Source organism: Carassius gibelio, chromosome A5 (assembly GCF_023724105.1).
Source record: "Carassius gibelio isolate Cgi1373 ecotype wild population from Czech Republic chromosome A5, carGib1.2-hapl.c, whole genome shotgun sequence".
Taxonomy (NCBI): domain Eukaryota; kingdom Metazoa; phylum Chordata; class Actinopteri; order Cypriniformes; family Cyprinidae; genus Carassius; species Carassius gibelio.
The window spans coordinates 6,754,548-6,780,110 of NC_068375.1; the positions used below are offsets into that span (position 1 = coordinate 6,754,548).

A 25,563-nucleotide genomic window follows, 5' to 3' on the forward strand; every position below is an offset into this window, starting at 1 on the left:
GTAAACTGAGTGATCATTCTCGGTCTCGTGTGGTGAAAGGTGACACTTGACCATAATCTGTTCTCGCAGCTGCTCAGCCATTGGCTGCTTCACACGTCAATCAAAAGCTCAAAGTTGCAGTAAAGTAGAGGATCCAGTTTGGAGGAGGAAGTTGTCGGGTAATTTGTGAATGCATTGGGACAGGTGATCTTGGACAGATTCATCTTTTCTGTTTGTTATTTTGACAGTGAGTTCGTCTTGGTGCAGAATGGAGGGCCGACACGACAGTTCACCCATGCAGGCTTTCGAGAAGGACGTTTTGGAAATGACTTGTGAAGATGTTTATGACATTTCTTACGTGATCGGCAGAGATTTATTAAAAGTCAACACAGGGAGCCGGGAGTTCTCGGATTTACAGTTCAAAATCGTCCGCGTGCTGGAGATGTTTGAGACCATGGTGAACAAATACAACCTGTCCCTGGAGGAGCTGAGGATGGAGCTGGAGAACATGAAGCGACAAGCGGAGAGAGTTGTAGCAGAGGGTTCGAGCGGTAACACGGTGAGTGCCGGGGTCATGTGGAGTTCACCGTCTATACGTCACACTCGGTTCCATTCATTCCATTCAAAGGAATATTTCCGGTTAAACTCAGTCGACAGCATTTATAATGATGATTATCACCAAAAAAATATTTGTACTCATCCTTCCTTTAATTTAAAAAAGGAGGTTATAACGAGGCACCGACTTAAACTTAAAACAGTAGTTCACCCAAAAATGAAAATGTACTCCTTTGGTCATCCAAGATTAGGATGAGTTTGTTTCTTCATCAGTTCTGTAGAAATGTAGCATTGCTTCAGTGTCCCATCAATGGATGCTCTGCACTGCAGTGAAAGGGTGCCGTCAGAATGAGAGTCCAAACAGCTGATAAAAACACCACAATAATCTACAGCACTCCAGTCCGTCAGTTAACATCATTTTGGGGTGAACATCTCATTTAAAAGCTCAAATTTGAAACTTGAAAACACTTACAATAATTGGTATTTAATTCTGTATTACTTGAGCTGTAAAGCTGGTTTAAAAAAAATCATTTTTTGCAGTCGTTTATGGTTTATTATTGTGCCGTCTGTGACTGTACTACTGAAACGGAGTATTTTAAAGTTTAAGTATGGGCCTTATTTACTTCTTACACACTAAACTCGTCACTATAACTCATATATTTGCTTTTTATATGTAAAGAAAAGAAGGGGTGAGTGGTAATCATTATGTCACAAATGCTGTCAATATATTCCTTTGCCAAACTATGTATATTGCATAAGAGATGCATCAGTTAAAGTAGACACGCAAATCAAAATTGACGTACTGATGTATTAATGCATGTGAATGGTCTCTGGATATTTGACTTATTTAAAAGCTTGACAGCAAAAGGTTTCTTGCCATAAAGAGTCGCCGTCTATTTCCAGTTTGTGCACACACTTATATATACAAATTGTATTCTTTTATAGCAGACTGTTGGGCCAAATCAACTAGTGGTGGATTCAAAAGACCCAAACCGACCACGATTCACCATGCAGGAGTTAAAGGAGGTTCTGCAAGAGAGAAACAAACTCAAAGCCCAGCTGCTGGTGGCCCAAGAGGAGCTGCAGCTCTACAAGAGGTCAAACCGGCTTGCAGGGGGAACTTATGTCACCGCTGTGTTTCTGTGTTATTTCATTATACAGCACGCAGTGGGAAAATTGTGAATAACACCGAGGTCTACTCACTTTGTCAAACCTTTTAAAAGAGACACAAGAGAAGATATTTTGAAAATTGTGTCGGTGTCCAATGAGTCCAGTGATCTTCAGAATATCATTTTGTGTGTTCTGCAGAAGAAAACATGTTATGTATATGGCTAGGGTTTATTAGGTGAGCTATGCCTGTAATGCTACTGTCAACTAGCATGAACTAATTTACAGGGAAGTTATAAACAATACTTATAAACTATGCGTTACACATTTTTGACTTGTGTGCTGGTTTGCCCTGATCTCAAGCAAATAAGACAATATTGAGTGAAAAGACGTCATGCAGTGATGAAGTTGATATGCGTGGTCAGATTAGCGTCTGCTGTGTTTGCAGTGGGGTCCTGGGATCAGAGCAGAAGATGGTGGAAGTGAACCTGGAGACCCTTCCTCAGTCAGAAGCTGCACCGTCCAGCGGTACAGAGGAGAACCGAGAGAAGAGCACCATCCAGAAACTGTGAGTGCTTGCCACTGGTTCGGTCTTTGCCTGAGCTTTGTGCATTTCCACATCAGTCCTTATACTGGTGTTTATTCAGCCGTTTTAATTGTAATAATCTTAAAATCAACTAAGTTTCAGTTCAAATATTCAGTTATGATGTTTAGAAATTACATCATATTTAAGACTGCTATAATGTGTTTTAGCGTCCAGTGAGCAAGCTAAAAATGGCTGTGGTCAAGAAAATCTCCTCACCGAAGATGTAATAAAAGATATTTAGTTACTGGATTGAATTGAACTTTTTAAACTTGCTACAGTGTATTCCACTGGTATTAATAAATACGAGCAAAACAGACCACAGAAAATGGCATTTTCCTTTTGTGTTCCCTGTTCGTATCATCAATTGGTCATTCATTAGTAATAATTAGTATGTCATGCAGAGTTAAGCCACGCCACCTTTTTTTTTTTTTCCTACAAACGTGTTGCTCTGAAGAATGCTGTTTTAGGTTTTGTATAGCTCTTTGCGACACCGACCGTATTTTTGGACTCATTGTGTTTGCTGTCATCTTGCTGACAACCTCCAAACCCTTTCCTCTCTTTTTCAGATTCTCATTTCGACAAAAATAGTGGCCAGGGTTTGGCACAAACTACAACACATCTGAGACAAACAAAGCCCCTTCTGCCTGGCTGAGGAGAGATGGGAAGAAGGGATCTCACTATTTTTTTAACAATGCTGACCCACTTGTGGCTGGAAGTCGTCTTACTCAGTGTTTTTAAATTGTGTATTTTTTTTTAACGCTGTGGTTGTGTTTGTTACCGAATGTGAAGCCAAACATGAATGACTAGATGTCAGAAAGTCAAATGTCCCTCTGAACACGAGCTCTAGTAGCTAACATACGTTTGCCGACTATTTGAAGCATACTACATTGTCATTATTATTCTTCCATTATCACACTATCTTTTACTGAAATATTATATGACATTACTAGAATCAATTGTACATCAGTCATTTTTCTAATAGCACAAAGACACATTTAGCTATTTTGGTGACAGTACTAAACCTAATTAAATCTGCTGAAATGCATTGATTTTGCCGTATATATGCCATACCCGGCTATTTGGGTGCTAACTGAATAAGAAAACCTCTTCAGTCTGTATCTGTAGCAATGGCTGACAAGATTTTGGACAATACTATCTATCCATATGATTTTGCAACTTTTAGTTCTAATTTTAATAAACAAGGGAACATTAGGAGGGTCAAAATTGAGGAACTTCCACCAAAACACGAAAAAGTCTGCTGTACGAGGGAATGTCTAGTGCACTGAATCTAATGTGAAGTGATGGATTGTGGGTCATATGAAGGTTAAAAATTCACTTTATTGGCGCGCAGTATTAGCTGTAATGAAGTAGATGGACAAATCAGTACCAGGTATTAGGAAACGCTGTTCTGAGTACATGGGCCTAACTGGATTTAACAGAGTCGCATAACATAAAATGCATGAGATTGAATCGTTTAAATATTTGGCCCTCTTACACAAGTTATCTTTAATTTTTCTTGTTGGATCTGAAAATCTAAATCTTTCAGTCAATTATTGATTTTTGATATCTTGTATTACTTCTTCCTTGTTTGTTGAATTGTGTATATATAAAGGTTTTCTGAGACAGCGTTCTGATCTGGTGTGTTTATTTCCCCATATTGGTTTATATTGTATGTTTCCTATATAATGTTATGTTTGAAATGCAATAGAAGTCTTGTATAAGGTCCAGTAATATTAATTTGCTATATAAATGTTTACAGAACCCAGTTTTCTAGTATTTCCTTGTAGTATAAGTTGCTATATCTCTCACTTAGCCATAGGTTCTTCTGATTGGAATTAAAGGTGTTGTCCTGTTTTTGAGAAGTTAGGCTTTGAAGATCAATTAATTTCTTTATTTCCATTATAAATGTATTTGTGATTAAAAGAACCGGTCTAAAAACAACCATTATGCAAAGTTTTTTGCACTCCATTTTAAAAAATATATAAAGGCTTAACGTTTATATCATGTGCTTCTGTAAAGCTGCAAATCCTTATAAAATATAAAAAGGTTAAAAGACAAAAAGGATTTCAAAATGAACAATATCATAAAAACACTTATTTTTACATATACAAAAATGTACAGCAACTAAACTTGTAACTTGCTCACCTTTATGTTACTCCAAACACTTAAACTTTCTTTCTTGTGAAAGATATTTAACCATTTACTCCTTTCCACTGATTGAACAAAAACAGCTGAAACATACTTTAAAATATCTTCCGTTCTTCAGAGGAAAAGAGAGTCCTGAAGTTTGGAGTGTTATGAGGGTGAGAACATTTTCATTAAAATCAACATTTTACAATAGATTACACAATTAGCTCGAGGTTCATATCATTCAGCCTCAACCCAAGATGTAAAATACACTTAAAAACCAATAAGTTACAGCTACTGTGGGTCTTTCATTTCATGGTACCATCTGTAATACTGAACTACTTAGGCGACTCAACACATTGTACGTTAACATTATACCACTTCCCTTTAGATTCTATCAGCAGAAAACTACGAAACGGAGAGTGAATTAGTGCTTTAGCCAAGGGTGAGCAGCGATGGCTTCTTTACTGCGGTCACCGTAATCGTACAGCAGCTCCTCGTCTACTCGGATGTCTCTGGAAGCCAGGAAGATGAGGCGAGGAGTGCCATTCATCTCGTGCAGTTTGGTCCGGAGGTTGCCAGTCTTACTGTGGTTGATCAGCCGGCCCAGACGCTCGCTTTCTTTGGTAGCATCCACGCTAGAAAAGTAAAAACTTTATGTTTCGGTCTCTTATTTTCGCTCCATTCCAAATAGAGATTTAACAAACCCAACTGAAGAGTCCAGCTCGGTTCATGTGGATTACAGCGTTCACTTGATTAAAGCATATCAATGCCCAAAGTGAGATTCAAAAGCTTCACAACAGGAGATAAAAGCACACCAAAATACTCACCAGTAGGTTTTGTCGTGGTGGCGGAAATAGTACATGTAGCATCCAGTGGCTGGGTCTTGAGCATACAGCGTTTCTCTTGCCTTTGCATCAGCAATCTCCAACAAATCCCCATGATACTCCACCACAAACTGGTCTTTCTGAAACGCCCGGACTGCAAAAACACCTCTTCCTTTCCCTTCTATACTTCTCACCTGATTTTAAAAATAGCAGAAGCTTCAACTAAGGTATGAACGGTTAAGTTAAAATGTAGAGCGATTGCTTAAAAAGCTCACCTTGAGCCCCTCTTCAACATTGTTTTTGATGAGATCGTCAAAGTGCCGCTGCTTTTCACACTGTTTCAACACAACCGGTCCACATTTAGCTCTGGATTTATTAATGATTTGACAATGGTAGCATAAATGTATGTTAATTTATTCATCAACTGTAAATTGGTATCAGAAAATCTCTCACCAGAGACAAGTCAGACATTTTCTTACCAGAAGATCCACACAATAAACTCTAACCTGCATTTAGAAAATTACCATTTAAATAAAAAACCTTCAGATTCTGGAAAGGTTTACCAACCTTCAACTCATCTTTGCTTTTCCTGAAACTTCGTCTAACAGGAAAATAATCTGTGACCTTTCGATTGGTTTCAAACAGTTTATCTTTCAATCTGAAATTAGAGAAACACATGGTAAGACCGGTGAAAAGGATGCATATAAACCTTCCTTCACTTATAAAACAGCAAACACACCCATAACATCTCCCTTAAATCAGACCGTTAAACCATACCATTTCTTAGGCATTTTAAAGTTCACATACTTTCCACCATTGATCCTTTGCCCAGATTTTGTTTGAGTCCTTGTCCCAGACCCTTTCTGGGGCACAGCAGTGGTCCGCTCACCAGCTCCACAGATAGGGTGTCCTCCTTTGGGTGACTTCAGCTCTGCATCCTTGACTGACCAAAGAAAGAAGAGAACAGGAAGTAAAACCAATGAAACACAATGGTAAATGATTATTTGGTGAATAAGATCTGAACAGATACCTTCACTCCATGTGCTCGGGCCTGATACAGAATTGTCCTCTAAAGGTTTATTTTGGAGCGGCTTGCTGAGATTCAGAAAACTTTGTATAGTTGGCTGCCCTTCGCATGCCTGAGACACAAATAGAGATATTACATCAGTGCATTTATGAGAAAGACGACTACGTGCACTACATCGTTGAGGAATAACCAGAGGCTCAGCTCGGACCAGACAAATATAAACTCTTTCTGGGTCATTCCTGGTGTTACATTTTGGCTCCATAAGTGTGATTTTTATGTTTTTTGGCATTCTACCAAAATAGTGAAATGTTTAACTATTAAGAATGGATATTGGTCAAGTTCGGAGATGCAAAAAATAATAATTATGGGTAGATTGTTCAGAGACTGACCATGAAAATATTCCACCCTGTTAGGGACATATAGTTACCACAACATGTTAATAATGTAAACGTTAAACAATAATGTGATTTTCTTAGATAGTATATGTCCCTTATGCCATCTTATTTTTTTATTTTAAAAGCAATAAAACAATTATTGATGAATAGAATGTCTTCATTATTAAGAATAGGTACTTTGTGCCAATTTTTGCCAATAGGGTTGTAAATAATAATAAAAATTGCTCAAAAACATATATATATACTGTTAGTGCTCCTCGCCTCACAAAATAAGACAAAAGAATGCCAAACATTTAATGTTGCTATAAAAATTATTATTAAAAGTGACTTGTCTTACAGGGTGGAACACCAGTGTTAACGGGTTTGTTAATGGTGGACAAGCTTTCCGTCATTGTCCTGCATGGTTTCCCATCTTTAATGTGTGGAACTGCACCTATATAATATTGCTTCAAAACAATACCAAAAAAAAACCTAAAATAAATAATCCAGATTTCCTTTGGGGGAGGGACACAAAAAATAGCTATGTGGTTCCTTATCACAATCAATCATGGTGGCATAATGATTATCTGTTCAGATGGCTAGAGAAATAATTACAAATTAGAGGACAGATGTAATTAATTATTTTTATTTGATTAAAAATAAAGGTGTTATAAATCATTTGGATTAACTAGATTAAACAACCACAAAAACCATCACAAGAAGGAAGAGTAATGGACAGTGATGCCATTTTTTGTGTTTTTTATTATGATGATAATTATGATGGAAAAAATGGATACTGCTTTAATTGGATGAAATATTGTAATTTTCCATGCTCAGCCTAGTATGTGGTCTTTTTTTTTTCTTTTCAAGATAGAGTTCTGTACCTGTGACCTGGGAGTTTAAGGGTTCTTGTTATATTTGCTATATACACTAAATGCTATTTATTTTTTTTAAATTTCCACCCTGTTATGAAGTTAGCCATTGCTCATTGAGTGATCAAAATTTAGATAGCTAACCTTTTACAGATTAACAGAACTTTTATAACTAGGTCAGATTTGTTTAAAAAAAAAAAAAAAAAAAATAGGACAAACATTCTCCATAATATAGCCTAACAGAGTGGAACAAGCAGGTTTTTTTATTTAAAAAACTAAAAAAAAAAAAAAAAGTTAGGAGTGAGAGTTGGAGATTACCTCAGTTTGTACAGATGAATTCCAGTGGGGAATAAAAATTATGTCATTTCTATAAAATGGTCTCAGTGAAATTGCAGTCGGTTTCGAAAGGTAAGAAATTATGTAACAGGGTGGAAAGTGACTTCAGGGACTTATTTATTTTATATGATTTATATGTATGATTAGAGTCAGTTTAACCTAGTCTCTAACATAATTAAAACAAATTGAGTTTTTTTTTTTTTACGGTTTATATTTCTTGTGATAGTTGATTACTTTGCACATTAGGACATAATAAAATAGAATTTATATCAATGAAAAGGTGTGTAAATTACAAAATAGTATTTATAATTTCTATTATCCCCGTTTAAGTGATAAGGAATCTTTTAAAAACATGTGACTAATTTTATAGAAAATATGATTAAATAAATAACCGGGACATAAAAGTCACTGTAGGAATGGCTCTTCTCCTACCGTGGACTTTCCGTGCTGGTTCTCTTTGGCTTCTTCAACTTTCTCGTTTATCCTGCCGTCTCCAGGTCTTCGATTGCCTAATGGGAAGACGAAAAAGGTTTACTTCTCAAAATATGCGGTTGCATGCTGCAACATTCGACCTGCAAAATGTAAGTTATGCGCTGCATCCCTACTTGTTGCAGAAAACTCGAGTATATAACGATGCAGCATTTTGAAACTACATCTCAATCATATATATTTTTCCCGCAACCAAACAAGTTCGCCAAACTGGTGCACGTCTGTGAGTGAAACGCCAATTTGCAAGCTTATTCTTTTACCTTTTCCCATCTTGGTTCAGATTTGCCACTACAAACGAAGCGGGTTGTAAACACTACAGCATGCTGAGATAAATAACTGTTCGCTTGGGTTTTTAAAAATCATTCGCAGCGTTCATTGGTCAAGCTCTTGAAGAGCAGGATTGTGATTGGTTTACTGAACGCGGAACCAGGAACTACTTGTGACGTACTTTCGACATGACATATTCGCTGTTTGCTAGTTATGTAGTAAAATACTGTTTATATTCGTGTATGTATTCAAAGAGAAAAAAAGAGAGACTGTTTCATAAAAGAAATCACACTCTTTTAGTTTTACTGTTTTTATTATATTCATATTAATGTTTTAATGAATTACAAATAATATGATTAGTATGAAACATTTTTATAAGCATCTAGTGACTATGTTAATATTTCCCAATCATCCAGTTACAGTATTGACATTAAATTTGATGAAATCTGAATATTGATTAAAAGGAATTAATAGAGCATATTAAAAATGTGACTATAAGACATGCAACAACAGACTAACAACAACTGAATAAGAGAAACATCTAAAACTGTACATAAAACCTTTTTCTGTCTGTTCTCTAAACAGTTTAATTAACTTTAATTGTCTTAATTTATGTTCTGCGTCTATATTTAGCTCTTCTTTACTCCACAGACTGATCCTTCCTTCTTTTTCTGATTTGACATTTACTGAGCAACCAAAACTTATCTACTTTGAATGTCAATGCTATTTAGTGCAATAACATATTGGAGGCAATATTTATTGTGTAATGTATTTAAATCAGTTCCTGCTAATGCTCATGTTTCATATTTCCAGCAAATTATTAATTACATAGTAGGCATTTACATACATATACGTAACACTTACCCAGCGCAAACTGACAATATATATTACAGACGTAAACAATACATTTACAGATCCTTAAAATGAATCCTGCATGCTCCGACAGACACACTGCATTGGCTCAGTAATAAACGAATGCACTTATATATATTCAAAATTTACTGAATACAGTTTTGATGCAATCCTCTCCTATTTTGAAGAAAGTAAACCAACATAATGTGTAAGAAAGAGATTTTATTGATGTTGCAGCAGTCCTCTGTAATACCATCAGTGGATATTTAAGAGAAGCTGAGCTTCAGTGCTAATGAACACAATCAGATTACAAATGACCGTATTTACAAATAAATTAGCCATTTTCTACATTAATGAGATCAAACTCTTCCTGCTTTGACTAGGAAGAATGTAAAAACTGTGTTAAAGTGAATGGGGTTAATAAGCCACCAGGATGTACTCACTCCTGAGCAATATCTGAGAGCAAAAGGTTGTTCTGGAATCACATTTAGTCACCGGAGAGGAATGTAAAAAAAAAAAGCAAGAAGTTAAGAAATAGTTGCATTCTTGTAGAAATGTCTGCATTTAAGAAGTTGTCTAAAAATGCACACCTCGTTACCTATTGATGCCCACTCTCTTCTGGAAGGCATCGCCGTCTCCTTTAGTGAACTGCTGTGTGAGAAACAAGAAGAAAATGAGGACCACTTGAAATGCTTCTCCTATTCACAGAACGCTTCTGAAAGACTTGCACCTTGTTGATTTCCTTGTGTCGCTCCTTGCTGACAATTTCTTTCAAGATTTCCCCATCACCTCTTATAAGCCTGAATGAAAGTTCATCAGGTTAATGTTTGATTGTCTTGTGGATGAAGCAGGCTGATGGGAACGTACCAGGTTCGGCCCGTCTCTGGCGGATGAAGTTCTGCCTGGCCTTATAGTCTTCCTTCGTCATTGGATGACTACAGCGAGTCAGGAAGGACGTTTCATCTCCAGCCAGAGATGTATAGTAACGAAGTAGAACTACTTCACTACTGTTCTTAAGTACTAAAAGGCGGTATCTGTACTTTACTGGAGTATTATTTTTTCTCCTACTTCCACTTTTACTTCGGTACATATTTTCGCTGAGTTTAATACTTTTACTCCGATATTTTTTTTATGTGCTGCATCGTTACTCGTTACAATTATAATAATGTTACGAATCATTCCATTACAAACCACTGCCAGAACTGTAGATGGCAGATTTGATGAAGCTGGCACATCATTGAGCGAATCAAGCGAGACTGCGCGTGCTGACTGAACTGCTGTGAAGAGAGAGATGAACACCGAGCCGAGCCAGATAATGACTCGTTCACGAGTCAAGAACCGGTTGCATCCGTTTTCGGATGACCAGTAACGTTAGTTCTTTCTGACAGTTCGATTCAATAAACCAGTTAAAGAAAACAGTTCACCGATTCTTTTGCGCTCGATGCAATGGCGTCATTGGCGTTGACTGCACATGGGCTCATAACATTAACACAGAATCAGTTCAGAATCAATCACCAAAAGAATCAGTTCGGTTCCAGACGCTCTGTGTGTCGGTTTGCTTCACGCTAAATCACACATGCAAGCATCATCAGCTCCTCGGTTCACGAATCGGACGCGTCTGACAGAAACGGTTCTTGACTCGTGAACGAGTCATTATCTGGCTCAGCTCGATGTTCACCTTCAGTTCTCTCTTCACAGCAGTTCAGTCAGTGCACTGTTTGAGTCAATGAATAACTCCGGGATATTGGTTTGTTTAAACTCAGAGGGAGTGTCAGACACATTAAACAAGTTAACAGCTTAATTCATCTGTGGATTAATGCGTATTGGAGACGCGAACCGTTTAAAACGATTCAGTTTGATTTGGTGAACTCGTTCAAAAAGATCCGGTTAAATCGAATGATTCGTTCGCGAACCAGATATCACAAACTGCTTTGTTTTTAACTGTCTTACAACAGACACGGAAGAGAAGACAATGCTGAATAAAGTCGTAGTTTTTGCTATTTTTGGACCAAAATGTATTTTCGATGCTTCAAAAAATTCTAAATGACCCTCTGATGTCTTACAACATGAGGGTAAGTTATTAATGACATAATTTTGCAAATTGGGCTAACTAACCCTAGTAACCGTTTTTTTGTTTACAAGAAGTTACAGTCAAAGGAATTGTGATTGTCCTTTAGGTTAATCATTTGAAATAGTAAAAACAATATGTTCAAACTTTTGACTACTTTCTTTAATAGCTACATAACACAATACTTGTACTTTTACTTTCAGTACTTGAGTAGTAAATTTTAAAATAGACTACTTGCAATACTTAAGTACAAAAAATGTTGAATACTTTAGTACTTCTACTTAAGTGTGGTGCTTAAAGAGCACTTCTACTTCTACTCAAGTCACTTTTTTGATAGAGCACTTGTACTTTTACTCAAGTATGGGTCTCTAGTACTTTATACATCTCTGTCTCCAGCAAACCAATTCTGTTAGATATTAAATGTGGTGTTCAAAACCCTATAACACTTGTGGTGTTCTCGGTCAAAAATGACCGGCCCATAAAAAAAAGCTTATAAATCACTCATTATACCATATTTTCACCCAATCTTGGATTCAATCTTTTTGTCAACTTGTTCTCTTTCAATTAGGACTGGTTTTATATTTCTGTTTGCCTCTGATTAATCGTGGGCCTCATTTATCTGAGAGTAGGCATCTCATTTTTTGAGTAAATTTTTTTTATTTATGAGTAAATTTGGAAATATGAAAAAAAAAATATGAAAAAAATGGCTACTGTTGATCACACTAGTCTACTCTAATGTTTCACCAGGAATTTTGTTTTGAAACTTTTGTTTTGTAAAAAATATGGCACATAGTCACACTTGTGGTGTTCCCGGTCAAAAATGACCGGCCTATAAAAAATAGCTTATAAATCACTCATTATACCATATTTTCACCCAATCTTGGATTCAATCTTTTTGTCAACTTGTTCTCTTTCAATTAGGACTGGTTTTATATTTCTGTTTGCATCTGATTAATCGTGGGCCTCATTTATCTGAGAGAAGGCATGGTCAAAAATGGTCACAGTGGCCGACCATTGAAAGTGAATGGGAGAGACTGAAAATAACTGAACAATTTAGTTTTCAGGAGCATGTTCATTATTTTGGAATTATTTTCTATCACTGGAAGACAGCTCCTCATCAGTTGTTTCAAGCTCCGTAGCCAATTCAGTGGTGCCTTCCTCTTCAGAAACATCTTCACTGCATGATGCATCCTGCATTTCCTCCTCCTCACTAGTTTCTGAGTCAAAAATCTGATGAATAACATCATGTGCAGAGAGCTGCTTTGCCATTGTGCTGCCACAAATGAATGACAAGCAAGTGGCTGTGAGGCATTTATATATGCCTGTGCTATCGCATGATGTATATTTGTAAATATTGTCTAGTTCTGTGTGAGATCCTCACAGTTCCAAAACAAAATTTCATAATATTTTGTCTGGAAGCTGTGATGAAACAAGAACATGAAAGAAAGATTCTTTTGAAGCTGGGTCACTGCAGTCACGGCCAGTTCGTGTGTGTGTGTGTGTGTGTGTGTGTGTGTGTGTGTGTGTGTGTGTGTGTGGGTGGGTGGGTGTGTGTGTGTGGTAATGTCAGATGTATAAATGTATATTAGATGCAGGTTAGGGTAGGATCAAATTTCTCTCTGTGGAAAAGAATGTGTGTAATACTCAAAGTTTGTGTGTTTTAACGTGTGTGTCTGGGTAAAGTGTAGGGATGCACGATAATATCGGCACAATATCGGTATCGGCCGATAAAAGCTTAAAATGACCATTATCGGTATCGGCCGATATGAATATTTCTGCCGATGAGCCAAACCGATATTCTCCAAGTGAAATAATTGACCTGTTTTTCAGATGTGAATGTCTGTCTACATTTGTAAAATAATAAATTTATGGTAGAATCAGTACAGAAGAGATACATGGATTTCTCTTCAGTAAAATTAAAGTTTAAATATATCAGTATATATTTGTATATATATCGATATCGGTATCGGCATCGGCCAAAATTATTTTGAAAATATCGGCATATCGAATATCGGCCAAAATCCAATATCGTGCATCCCTAGTAAAGTGTGTATAAATGTATCGATACATGCACAGGTCCAAGGGCTCGATGTTTGCAAGCACAAATGCTCATATGTGTACATGAAAATAATGAACATGCTCCTGAAAACTAAATTGTTCAGTTATTTTCAGTCTCTCCCATTCACTTTCAATGGTCGGCCATTGTGACCATTTTTGACCATGCCTTCTCTCAGATAAATGAGGCCCACGATTAATCAGATGCAAACAGAAATATAAAACCAGTCCTAATTGAAAGAGAACAAGTTGACAAAAAGATTGAATCCAAGATTGGGTGAAAATATAGTATAATGAGTGATTTATAAGCTATTTTTTATAGGCCGGTCATTTTTGACCGGGAACACCACAAGTGTGACTATGTGCCATATTTTTTACAAAACAAAAGTTTCAAAACAAAATTCCTGGTGAAACATTAGAGTAGACTAGTGTGATCAACAGTAGCCATTTTTTTTTTTTCATATTTCCAAATTTACTCATAATTTTTTTTTTTTTACTCAAAAAATGAGGTGCCTACTCTCAGATAAATGAGGCCCACGATTAATCAGAGGCAAACAGAAATATAAAACCAGTCCTAATTGAAAGAGAACAAGTTGACAAAAAGATTGAATCCAAGATTGGGTGAAAATATGGTATAATGAGTGATTTATAAGCTTTTTTATATAGGCCGGTCATTTTTGACCGGGAACACCACAAGTGTAACAAGGTGACAAAATCCACACAAAAAAGTAAGAAAATTTCCAAAAAACATTTGAGATTTAGTTATACCCTTTGGGAACAAAGTCACTAAGTTTCAGTCCAAAGTGATAACATTAACTATTATTTTCGGAAAAAAGAAAATCTTCTCCGGGTCAAATTGACCCGAACACCACATGAGGGTTAAGCTAAATATTGAATGTATTCATGTGCAGTGCACACACCGGGGCCGTGTTCTTGAGCTTCTTCACACTGCCAGGTCTTCAGGTGCGTTGGAGGATTTTCATCAGCGGTTGAAACCGAAGCTGCTGCTCTTTCAGCTTTCAACACTAGCTTCTTTTGCCCTTTCTTTTCCCTTTTCTCTCATTTTTCTTTTAGCGCTTCAGTTTCTTTACTTCCTGCTGTTTCTTTTTCTTGGCGTTTTTTTCTCTGGATGGGGAAGCAGAGCTGAAAGACGATGAAGAGCTGGATGGGCTTCTCCTCTTCTTCTTTTTCCTCTCTAATGTCGGATCAGAAGTTGGGAGACTTCTATTATATGTACATTCTGTGCAGCACCAATACTGTATATCCTGCCATTTGTATATCTGTATAGACGATGCCTTCTGTGGTTTATTGAAGGTTCGTACTCTTTCTCTTACCAGAGGAATGTTCATGTCTCTTCTGAGGCCTCGGACTGGATCTCCTGGCGCTTGATGAAGACAAGCTTCTGGATTTGCTCTTAGATCTGCTCCCAGCATCACTTCCTCCCATGAGGAATAATCCACTTTGAGGAAGGTAGTTCTGATCATGTACCATTTTAAAACAGTATGACCTCATTTAATACACACATGCAATTATCAAAGTAACAAGTCTGGTTTTTACCGCTACTTAAAAAAAAGAAAACATTTCATCGCAACTTTTTCCACATAAGTCAGATTTTTTTCTTCATGCAGATAGAGTATGGATTCTTAGATAAAGTAACTTTTATTAAGCAGCTTTTATATTTGATCAAGAGAAAGTTTGGGATCAGAAGGATTTTTTATTTGTTTTAAAGAAGTCTCTTCTGCTCATCAAGGCATTTCTTTGACCAAAAATACAGAAAAAAAATTAATATTGTAAAATATTATTATAATTGAACCTTGTTTTCTGTTTGAATATATATTTAAATATAATTTATTCCTGTGATCAAAGTCTTCAGTGTCACATGATCCTTCAGAAATCATTCTAATATGCTGATTTAATATCAATGTGTTGCCTAATACTTCTTATTAAAACCTTTGATACGTTTTTCAAGATTTTTTTGATGAATTAAGTTAAAAAAGAACAGCATTTCTTTTATATAGAAATCTACTCTAACATTATAAGTCATGAGACACTGAAGACTGGAGTCATGATGCTAAAAATCCAGCTTTGAAGTATATTAAATTCAGCCTTGAGGAGAAAACACTTCATCATCAGTCGATAATGTACTCGTTCCTGAGATGTGGGGCGGAGCAAACCGTGTAACCACGCGTCTATCAGTAGACACGCCCCAAACGCATCTCCGCCCAGTTCTGTTCTAAGCTACCCTTCACATTATTAAATATACGATCATTCCTGCCAAAGGAAAATTAAAGCTCAGTGCCCGGTTGCATGAAACTCCTTAAGTGAGGGTTTCCCTGAGGGAGAAAATAATCCCTGAGGTAAGGGATTTCATTAAGAGCGTTGCAAGAAACCTCTTAACTGTCACCCTTACCTAAGTGTTTATACTAAGCGTTTCACAGCAGTTTCTGACAACATACGGCAAAGATCGCCGCGGTTGCTATAGTTACTACCTCTTAACAGTAAACAGAACATAGCGAACCACAAAGCCAAACCTTTGCTAAAATCACACTTGTATTAATGTATTTTTGCTATGGAGAGTACAAACATAACAGAAAACAAAAAAACTTAAACCAAACTGGACATAGGACGAAAAGGCAATTATTGTTTTTGTAAGTGGTTATAATAATAATAATAATAATAATACTTTTCAGCCTTTCATCAACCATTCATCGTCTCCAAGGGGATTATTACGATCATTAAAAACACGCCTTGGTATTTCCTCTTCGATTAACACTAAATCAGCCATCGTATTTTGAGTTTAAGTTGACTTAAGGGAGCTGTTTGGGTCCCTTCATTTATTAAGGTGAAATGGTCACTAAGGACTTTGTTGCAACGCTTAAGGGAACACTTAGATAATTAAGGGGAAAAACGTAATAACAGCCTTAAGTTCCTTATGGAAACCCTTAGGGTTTTTTCTTGCAACCCAAGTTTCACTAAGAGTACCCTTAACCTTATATCTAAGGGATTTCTTAGCTTAAGGAGTTTCATGCAACCGGGCACTGGGCTCGTATTCATAAAGATTCTAAGAATCCTCTCAGAAAACTCTTAATTTAGCTTAAAAACTTTTACGTAGGAGTCTTAGCTTAAGAGCGATTCGGGATCGTTCTGAGAGCAACTCTGAGTAAGGAGAAGACAAAAACTTTCATCTTAGTGAGGAGGCGGGGTTGACCCTGTTGCTATGTATGACACAATCTTTTGAAGACTGTGATTTATTGCTTGATTTTAAGTGAGTGATTTTAAGTATAGGTCTATTCTAATTCTCACTTTTAATTTACATGTGTAATTTTTTCTATTTGACCGTTCTCTATCTCACACACATACATTATATGTGTATATAAATCCTTTTTTTATTTACCATGCTTGTAATTTCAGATAAGGTATTTGATTGGCTTAGAATTATAAAAATTGTTCCACTCTTTCTAATTTCAGTGATTGCTGTCCTATTTAAGTGGCGGTTTGAAAATTGTTTTTAATGTATCAAACATGAAATCAAAACCAAGAAGGGCGAGAAAGCCCAACTGGACAGAGGAACAGTCTTAACCGTTAGCCCAGTTAGTGGATGAACACAAGGCCATTCTTAAAGGAAAATTTGGGCCGGGTGTCACAGCAAGGGACAAGAAGCAGACATGGGAGCGTATAGCACAAACTATTAACGGTTCATTCCCCCTGCTTGTGCGCACCTAAGCCTGCTATATTCATAAATTCTTTGAGCCTACAAGGTGGGAATGTCTAGTGGAAATGAAATGAACTGTGACACAATAAGATGTTCTGAAAGTGCTGTAATTGTTTGTGTGATCACTCTGCTTACAGAAGGTTGTGACAGACCCAAATCATCACTATTGCATTGTTGCATTTTCCCAGTTGCCAAATATCGTAATGTAGTGATTACTTTAATTTATATATTAAATGATAAATTATTATATAATCTATACCGTCTTATTAACTTACTGTCATCCATTGTCTGCAACACATTTCTTCTGCCTCTTCGTCTCTCTGCCATTTTCTCCTCTGCTAAAGAAACTCTTAAGCCTCTTAAAAGTCCTCGTCTGTGCTCCTAACAAGTTTGACCTTAAGACCTCTTTTAAAGGTTAAGATGCTTTCTGAATTACTTTTTTCTTTACTAGGATTTTTTCTTTCATTTTAAGAGTAAACGCCCACATTTCTAAGAATTTTCTTAAGATTGTGTCACTAGGAGCTACTTTTTGCATTAAGATTCTTTATGAATACGGGCCCAGTATTCTAAGACCTCGATTAACTGCTTCAGGTGTTTGATCAGAGTCCGAGCTGCAGGCGCGCGGAGTGCTACATCTCTTCCGAGTTTTCGCTTATCTGATATCAAATGACGCCAGCACATGCTTCATCGACTCATTGGATTAAAATTTAAAATTAAAATTTAAAATTTACTCGTTCACTAATCAAGAATGTTTTTTTTTCTGCTTTGTAAGTACTTTAAATCAGGAGAAAGCTGTACTTGTGAACTCTACAGCCACATGACAACAGCATGCCGGAAATCCGTTTTCACCGCTTTTCAAAATAAAAGACAATGTTAAATAAATACATACAAATATAAGTAAATATATAAACCGATGTTTTAAATAACTATATTATATATTGAGTGATATGCTTTACATTTACATGTATGCGAATGTGTTTGTTTATCCAAAGTGACATACAATGCATTCTCCTGGGAATCAAACCGGCTGCAAATACCATGCTCTACTATTTGAACTAAAGGAAAAATACCAATAAAATCCTTATTCATAAAATAAATAATAATTTGTGCTGTCAAACGAGTAATCGCATCCAAACTAAACGTTTTTAATAATTTATAAAGTGTGTGCGCGCTGTGTATATTTATTATGTATATATAAATGCACACACATGCATGTATACATTTCAGAAATTTTTCAAATATATTAAATAAATTTGTTATTTAAATTATCTAAATATAGACATGTAAATATTTTCTAAATACATACTGTAATGTATGTGTATTCATATATACATAAATACACAGAACACATTATGTAAAGAAAACTTTTTTTTTAATTTGATTAAATTCATGTAGAGATTTGAATATAAACAGACTCATAGGATTTAAATAAAACAGCTGTTCACATATGATCCATTTATTGTAGTGCTTGAAAGCCATTACGTTAGTTTGCAAAACAATTCTGACTTCAATACCGGTCACTGGAACATACAGCTACCAAAGCACCACATTGGCTAGATTTAGCCAAATTACCTCTCCTTTTCTAAGAGGCTCTGTATGTTCCCATCCGTTGCTCCTTTATCATCACTCTTTGCATCCTCAAAAGGCTGGATCAAGTTGGAATAATAATAACAATAAATTGACTGCATTTTATGTAGAGCATTGCTTAAGTGTTTTCTTGTTAATAAATATGCTTCAGAAATGTCTGGCAATCTCCTCTTATAATACTTATACAGAGAGCTCAAAATCAAAGCTGTAACAGTGTAAACAGAAGTGGAAGTGTTTAAAGCTTTGGCCGGGTAACTGCAAAACATACACTAAATAATATAGGTTTTGTTTAAGATCTGAATGAAAAGGCACATTCATTTTCTCAAACCTTTAAATATATTTAACTAGACTATAATGGGATGCAAAAATAGCCATTATAAATATAGATTTCAACCAGGAGCCCCTAAAAATGAAGTGGTGATGTTATGAGGACGCTGCCATCCGAATTTGCTGAGGGGGCGTTAAAACGATGTTTTTCGCCGCCTTAATGGTGTTTTTCATTAGCATGGCTACGGTCATAGGTCCGACGCCGCCTGGAACTGGAGTGATGTAGCTGGCCTTCTTCCGAACACCTGTCAAAAAACTTTGATGTTAGCTCAAAGCCTTGTCTGAAAAGCTGAAATCACTTTGAAAATCCTGAAGTTTGAACATTTCTCTGCGAAGAATATAGCAGATAGTTTTCGCGTGGTTCTTGCTAGCATGATTTTGAACATCTCTAATATGTTTCTAGCATGCACTGGCACATTACTAGCATGTTTAAACGTGTTGCTGACTTGATTTAACACATTGCTCACGTTGCTAGAATTTTTCTCGCATGTGATTAAATATTGTTAGTTTTTTAACATTAACACATTGCTAACATGATTTAGCACATTACTAGCATGTTGCTAACATTAGCTCATTGCCGTAATGTTGCTAACATGATGTAATATAGTATATAATATAATAGGTTTCTAAATTTGAGACATTAGTCTTACCATGTTTCTAACATTAGCTCATTGCTAACTTGTTTGTAGCATGGTTTAACACATTGCTAGCTGATTTCTAACATTAATTAGAACATTGCTAAAAGGTTTTAGCATATTGCTAGCATGTTTCTAGATTTAACAAGTTGTTAGCATGTTTCTTACATTAACACACTGTTAACAAGTTTATGGCACGACCTAACACATGAGCATGGGGCTAAAATTGATTAGCACATTGCTAGCATGTTTTAACACATTGCAATCATGTTTCTAACCAGATTTAACATGTTAATAATAATGTTAGTAATGTTAGCAACATGTTTCGGCACACGCTAACATGATTTTCAATGTTTCTAGCAGGTTTTAACACACAGCTAGAAGGTTTTAGCATGCAACACTCAACATAACTCGAAGGGAGATTTTAAAACAATGTTCTTAAAATTCCTTAATTTAAAGCTGAAGTAAACAGCTACTTAAAGACAGACTCTCATGACACTGTTCAGGCTGAACTAAAACCAGATTATCTTTAAAAATTATACACAATATTATAAACTATATAGGCTACAGTCAATAAAGTGCAAGTACACAGAAGATTTTCAGAAAGGTTTTAATTAAATGAATCACACTTTTAGTTCCTTCCTTCTCACCTTCAAAGTCCACGTCACCAACAAGTCTATTTTTCCCAGTCAAGGGGTCCAATATTCTGTTGATGCCAACATCTATAACAGCGGCACCCTCCTTTATCATGTCAGCAGTGATGAGGTTGGGAATACCTGAAGAGAGTTAATAGTGTTTGTGAATCTTGGTCCCTGTGAGCAGCACCCAATAATAATAATAACAACAACAGGCACAGCCGTAAACAAGCAATTAGCAAATAGAAATGTAAACCTGCAGCAGCAACGATAATGTCCGCGATCTGTGTGTGCTGACGGAGCTGTTCTTTGGGAGTGTAACGGTGGGAGATGGTCACCGTAGCATCACCTAAAGACGAAAGAGGCAGGATGCTTTACACTAATTGCTTTGTAGGACCAAAGCTCATCAGAAGTGCACACAAATACTTTCGCTGTGCCTCTCTTCTCCACACGGACTCACCTCCTGGCCTTTCATGTCTGCCGTCTGTGTGCAGCAGCATTGCAATGGGCATCCCAACATTTTTGGAGCGACCAGCCACCACCACATTCTTACCCAGGGTCTGTATGCCTACGAGAAAAGACTGGCTCGGTCAGCATCATCTGACATGAGATCAATACGAATACAACCAGATGGTTGTTGTCTGTGTTAGACTTGCCACCACTATGCCAGTGTGTTACTATGAAGTTGCTAAAGTGGTGTAGATCAGGGGTTCACAAACTTTTTTCAGCCAAACCTGTAAACGTAAACTATTCACTTGAAACACTCCCTGAGATTTCAAGGCAATAATTTTCATTAATAGAACATATTTGCATATTAACAGTTCTTTTATGTTGATTGATGAAGTAAATGTTCCCGTAAATGCTTGCTTTTTTAATTATATATATATATATATATATATATATATATACACACCACATTTCACACTTTGTTTTTTCGGTTATTCAAGTGCATCATCCATGCATTTAAAGTGTACTTTTTCTTTTCGGAATTTTCAGTGTGAATGCAATACTCAAAAAAAATAGAATAGTGGATAAGTATGCAATTTAGAATTTAGGATGCACCTCTCTTATTTTCATTGTTAGGTTTTAAATTAAATGACTCATGTAAAACATTTAAAAAAATAACTATTTTAAGCTACAAGTTACCAATATTGAGGTATTAAATTCTTCAGCTTGAGACATCATTAGTATTAATACAGGGTTTCTCACCGGTGCGTTTGATAATCTCCCAAACCCCCCATGGAGTGGCAGGCAGCATCGTTGACTGATCCAGACACATGCGGCCAACATTGACCACATGGAAACCATCAACATCTTTCCCTGGACACACGGCATTGCACACGCGTCGCTCATCGATGTGATCTGTGTACGAGAGGGAACAGCATCGTTTTGTTACCACTCAATATGTCCAAAGTCTTGTTCTCATTTCTCTGTTTTTCTTTTGTTTGGTTGTGGTCCCTTTAAGAATCACAAGTTTCAGTAAAGAAGTTATGCCCAATCCAATGCCTTTAAGCCTAATGCAATTAGCACTGACGATGTAAAATGTCCAATAAGCACCAACTAAAGGGACTCTAGATCAGCACAGCTATGGCTCTTCTGTTAACCCACCAGGAAGAGGGAGCTGTACCAAAAGACCGTCTACTCTGTGGTCAGAGTTGAGTTTCTCGATGAGGTCAAGCAGCTCCTCTTCACAGATACTAGAAGGTTTCAGGATGGTCTCGCTACTGATACCTACAGAGAATAAGAGAGAACTGTGAACCAACAGAATGTTGCATTAAAGGGCAAAACACTGAAGAAGAAAAAATTAATTTATACAAAGTATTTATGCCAATAGGCCCCAAAGAGTTGCTTGTGTGAGTGGAGTAGAGCCAGATTGTGAGATCCTGTATCAGATCCTGTATCCTGCATCATATGAACACCCAAAATAGATTTACATACTGTATACGGCCAACTGTGAACGGTGACACCCATCGCTTACATTACTACAGCAATACTGAGGATAACTAGACTCATGGCTGCTTTTCATTGACTATCCAGTCCAATTCATCCATGTCACAATTAAAAAAATTAAAATGTTAGTTTTGTAAAGAAATTAATATGTAAGCATAATGGCTACAAAAAAAAGCCTTAAAGGCGTAGTTCACCCACGAGGTATATGGTTTCATCATTTACTCACCCTCATGTTGTTTCAAAACCTGTAAGACTTGTCAAAACATGAATGAGGAATGTTATGGACGTTTTTAGTTTTGTTAATTTTCCATTGATTGCATTAATCTCATTTAGGTATCTTTTTAACATACAATGATCAAGGTAGTATTTACAGTCCATAGGGACACGGAGTTCTTTCTGTAACCTGTGCACGTAACTGCTTTAGGCTGAAAAACTACTTCTAAAGAGGATCCATGTACCAGGAACAATTAGTTCTGAGACAGTCTGTACCTGGGAGAGGTGCATGACATGTGCATGAGTTATGAGGTGATGTGCACTGAGCAACATGATTGGCTCAGAGGTCCTAACCTGTACTTCAATGCATCTTTTTATATACTATGAAAAGTTGACAAGTCAACAGAAGGACTGAAATCTCTACGGTTTCATAAAAAATATCAGCATTTTTGTTTTGAAGATGAACAAAAGTCTTTGATCATGAGTTTGCAAAGGCATGAGAATGAAGGAAAAAAAAAATGACCGAATTTTCCATTTTGGGTAAACAGACTCATTAATCCTTTACTAAAAAAAAAAAAAAAAAAAAAAAAAAAAAAAAAAAAAAAAAAAGTTAAAGGGGACAACGAATGTCTATTTTCCACAAGTTGGTAGTCTTTAGGGTGTTCATGAAATATATATAACACACTTTGGTTAAAATTATTCAATGGTCATGGAAAACACCCTTTTACCTTGTCAACAACAGCTCTGTTCACAGCGAGCAGTTTCGGTGCATGTCTCTTTAAATGATAATGAGCTACCTCTAACCCCGCCCCTCTCTTCTGTGGGGCGTGTCACAGTGAGCCATGAATTGATGTCTTGGACTCCATATATGGCTCAGAGTTGGTCTTATTTAAAGAGCGAGCCATCTATATAAAAACCGGCTGCAGATTGAAACCGCTTGCTAGAGGAGTTTCAGACTTAGACAGCCCATAACAAACTGGCTGTGTTTACTTTTCAGATTTTCTGAGCTGGAAGACACGCCAGAAACCTAACTTCAATGCAAAAAAAAAACAAAAAAAACAAGACCATTTCATCTGATGTCCCCATTCAGAATTCAGAAGCACAAAGGCTTTTCTGTCTAAACACTATTTTACAACAGATTTTAAATGGGATGACTCCCATCTGGTGCTGTCTTACCCACTTCTGCTGCTGCGCGGGTCTTATTGAGGACGTACGAGTGACTAGCTGGATTGTCCCCCACTAACAGCACACTCAGGTGAGGCCGCCGGTTTCCAGCAGAGACCCACTCCTCCACGTCCTCACGCGCCTCGTTGCGGATCTGCCGTGCCAGCTTCCTGCCGGAGATGATCACAGCCTCTGGTCTAAAAAATACAAACCTTGAGGATTAGAGGGCAAAAATTCAACTTCAAATGCTATGGCTAACTTTGACCCCTAATAAGTGTGGAAAACTAGGTTTCCTGTCAAAGAACCAAGATACCTAGAAGTGACAGTGGGAGTCATAGCTGCTGTCTGAAGATAAGCTCTGTGCTGGTGTGATAGACTACAGTCTAAATGAAGACATAACTACGATAACAGTAACAGACCACTTTGAGGAACGTCAGAGCATTCTCATTTTCACCCCTTATTTGGAAGAGGCTTTGGAGAAAATTGTTTTCTAAATTATTCATGTAAATGTAGGAATATAGGTCGTATGGCAACAAAAACATCCATTTTAAAGAGCATTGTCAGCTCAGACTTCTTACACAAGGATAATATAAGTCCATGCAAATTTAGTGTGAACATTTTTTACCATTAATTTACAAAGTGTTCATATGCCTCCCTTTACTGATGTGATCATTTTTTAGTTTAGTTATGATGATCACGTGTGTTTATTTTCAGATGCAAGGCTGTAAAAAGCATTACAAGTTGTGTCATTCTTATATATATATAATATTTCTACTACGAAGACAAGCAAAGGTTATGGGTTCGAATCCCGGAGAATGCATGAACTGATCAAATGCATGCAATCGATTGCATTGTCCATTGACACAAAAAGTTTGTTTCGCGTGGTTTATTTTTTCTTAATCTTGAGGTAACAAGACAACAAACATAAATACACACATACACATAAATGCATGCATGTATGTAAACTGAAAAAAGGAAAGAAACATATCAGTTTACATAGCCTAAATGCATGCATGTATATATGCATTACTATTATTATTATATATGCTTGTATGTAAACTAATGTTTCTTTCCTTTTTGAAACTTTATTTTACACCGAAAAAAAAACTTTTAATTAAATTCTGCTTAGTCTACGCGGTTTAATTGAAGACGTCTCGGTCATGTGCAGAAAATTTAGTCAGCACCGCTAAATGAATCTTACTAAACCATTTAGCACGCGGGGCATAAATGAAAACGAGCATGTACTAAATTTGAGCAATCACGCATCACGATCACCACAAATCATGAGAGAGGAACCCCAACCCCAGGAGCACCGAGTTCAGCAGAGAGAGCGAGCCGAGTCCGCTGTGCACGCGCTTGATCACATTACATCAGCCGCGCAGTGAACAGAGCGATCCAACCGGCGTTTATTACATAACTGAAACCCGAGAGAGGAAGTCACAGATACATGCAGTTATAACTCAGGCAACGCAGGCCAATAGTGAGACTACTGCAACAGTATTATCACAGTAAAGAGTCACTGTTCCGCCGTGTGTTAAATGACCTCCGGTTTACCGCGAGCGGATCAGAACGCGGTTACATTCGTAGCTCGCGCTCATTCTGTCACAAACGAGACTCGAAAACTTACCTTGAAGATGACAGATGAAAACTACACGCCTGATGGTGAGAATGCCGGATTAGTTTCCGCAGCGCCCGGAGTGTAGCCATGGGTGCGTGATATAAATAATACTAAATAAATAAAAATAATAATAATAATAAATTGAAACCGGTTAAATCGCACGTGTGGGACTCAAAACAGACCGGCTCGGGATAAGGCAGA

General features: G+C 36.8%; 4 protein-coding genes across 5 annotated transcripts; 1 reads left to right on the forward strand and 3 right to left on the reverse strand.

Annotated features, from left to right (window-relative positions):
* LOC127990381 (RILP-like protein 2) lies at positions 1–3,540 on the forward strand. Of its 2 annotated transcripts, none has more exons than XM_052591495.1 (4): positions 1–538; positions 1,483–1,631; positions 2,090–2,209; positions 2,794–3,540. In XM_052591495.1, the coding sequence occupies exons 1-4, from the start codon at positions 248–250 to the stop codon at positions 2,813–2,815; spliced, it is 582 nt and encodes a 193-aa protein (XP_052447455.1). In that variant the 5' UTR covers positions 1–247; the 3' UTR covers positions 2,816–3,540. The 2 variants fall into 2 exon arrangements, with proteins under 2 accessions (XP_052447455.1, XP_052447454.1); XM_052591494.1 differs by having other exon boundaries at positions 11–538; positions 1,480–1,631.
* Positions 3,541–4,096: 556 nt separating this feature from the next.
* LOC127990317 (N-lysine methyltransferase KMT5A-A) lies at positions 4,097–8,655 on the reverse strand. The gene is made up of 8 exons (XM_052591490.1): positions 8,540–8,655; positions 8,223–8,299; positions 6,212–6,320; positions 5,989–6,124; positions 5,749–5,839; positions 5,457–5,516; positions 5,185–5,375; positions 4,097–4,992 (listed from the first exon to the last, which is right to left on the reverse strand). The coding sequence occupies exons 1-8, from the start codon at positions 8,547–8,549 to the stop codon at positions 4,782–4,784; spliced, it is 885 nt and encodes a 294-aa protein (XP_052447450.1). The 5' UTR covers positions 8,550–8,655; the 3' UTR covers positions 4,097–4,781.
* A 950-nt stretch (positions 8,656–9,605) lies between these two features.
* On the reverse strand, positions 9,606–15,997 carry LOC127988211 (ADP-ribosylation factor-like protein 6-interacting protein 4). The gene is made up of 4 exons (XM_052590844.1): positions 14,856–15,997; positions 14,595–14,716; positions 12,575–12,696; positions 9,606–10,198 (listed from the first exon to the last, which is right to left on the reverse strand). Exons 1-4 carry the CDS (start codon positions 15,031–15,033, stop codon positions 10,039–10,041), a joined length of 582 nt encoding a protein of 193 aa, XP_052446804.1. The 5' UTR covers positions 15,034–15,997; the 3' UTR covers positions 9,606–10,038.
* Positions 15,998–18,673: 2,676 nt separating this feature from the next.
* Positions 18,674–25,524, reverse strand: LOC127990259 (bifunctional methylenetetrahydrofolate dehydrogenase/cyclohydrolase, mitochondrial). The gene is made up of 8 exons (XM_052591485.1): positions 25,372–25,524; positions 23,757–23,941; positions 22,026–22,148; positions 21,627–21,779; positions 20,878–20,985; positions 20,674–20,766; positions 20,433–20,558; positions 18,674–19,392 (listed from the first exon to the last, which is right to left on the reverse strand). Exons 1-8 carry the CDS (start codon positions 25,449–25,451, stop codon positions 19,244–19,246), a joined length of 1,017 nt encoding a protein of 338 aa, XP_052447445.1. The 5' UTR covers positions 25,452–25,524; the 3' UTR covers positions 18,674–19,243.
* Between the last annotated feature and the right edge of the window lie 39 nt (positions 25,525–25,563).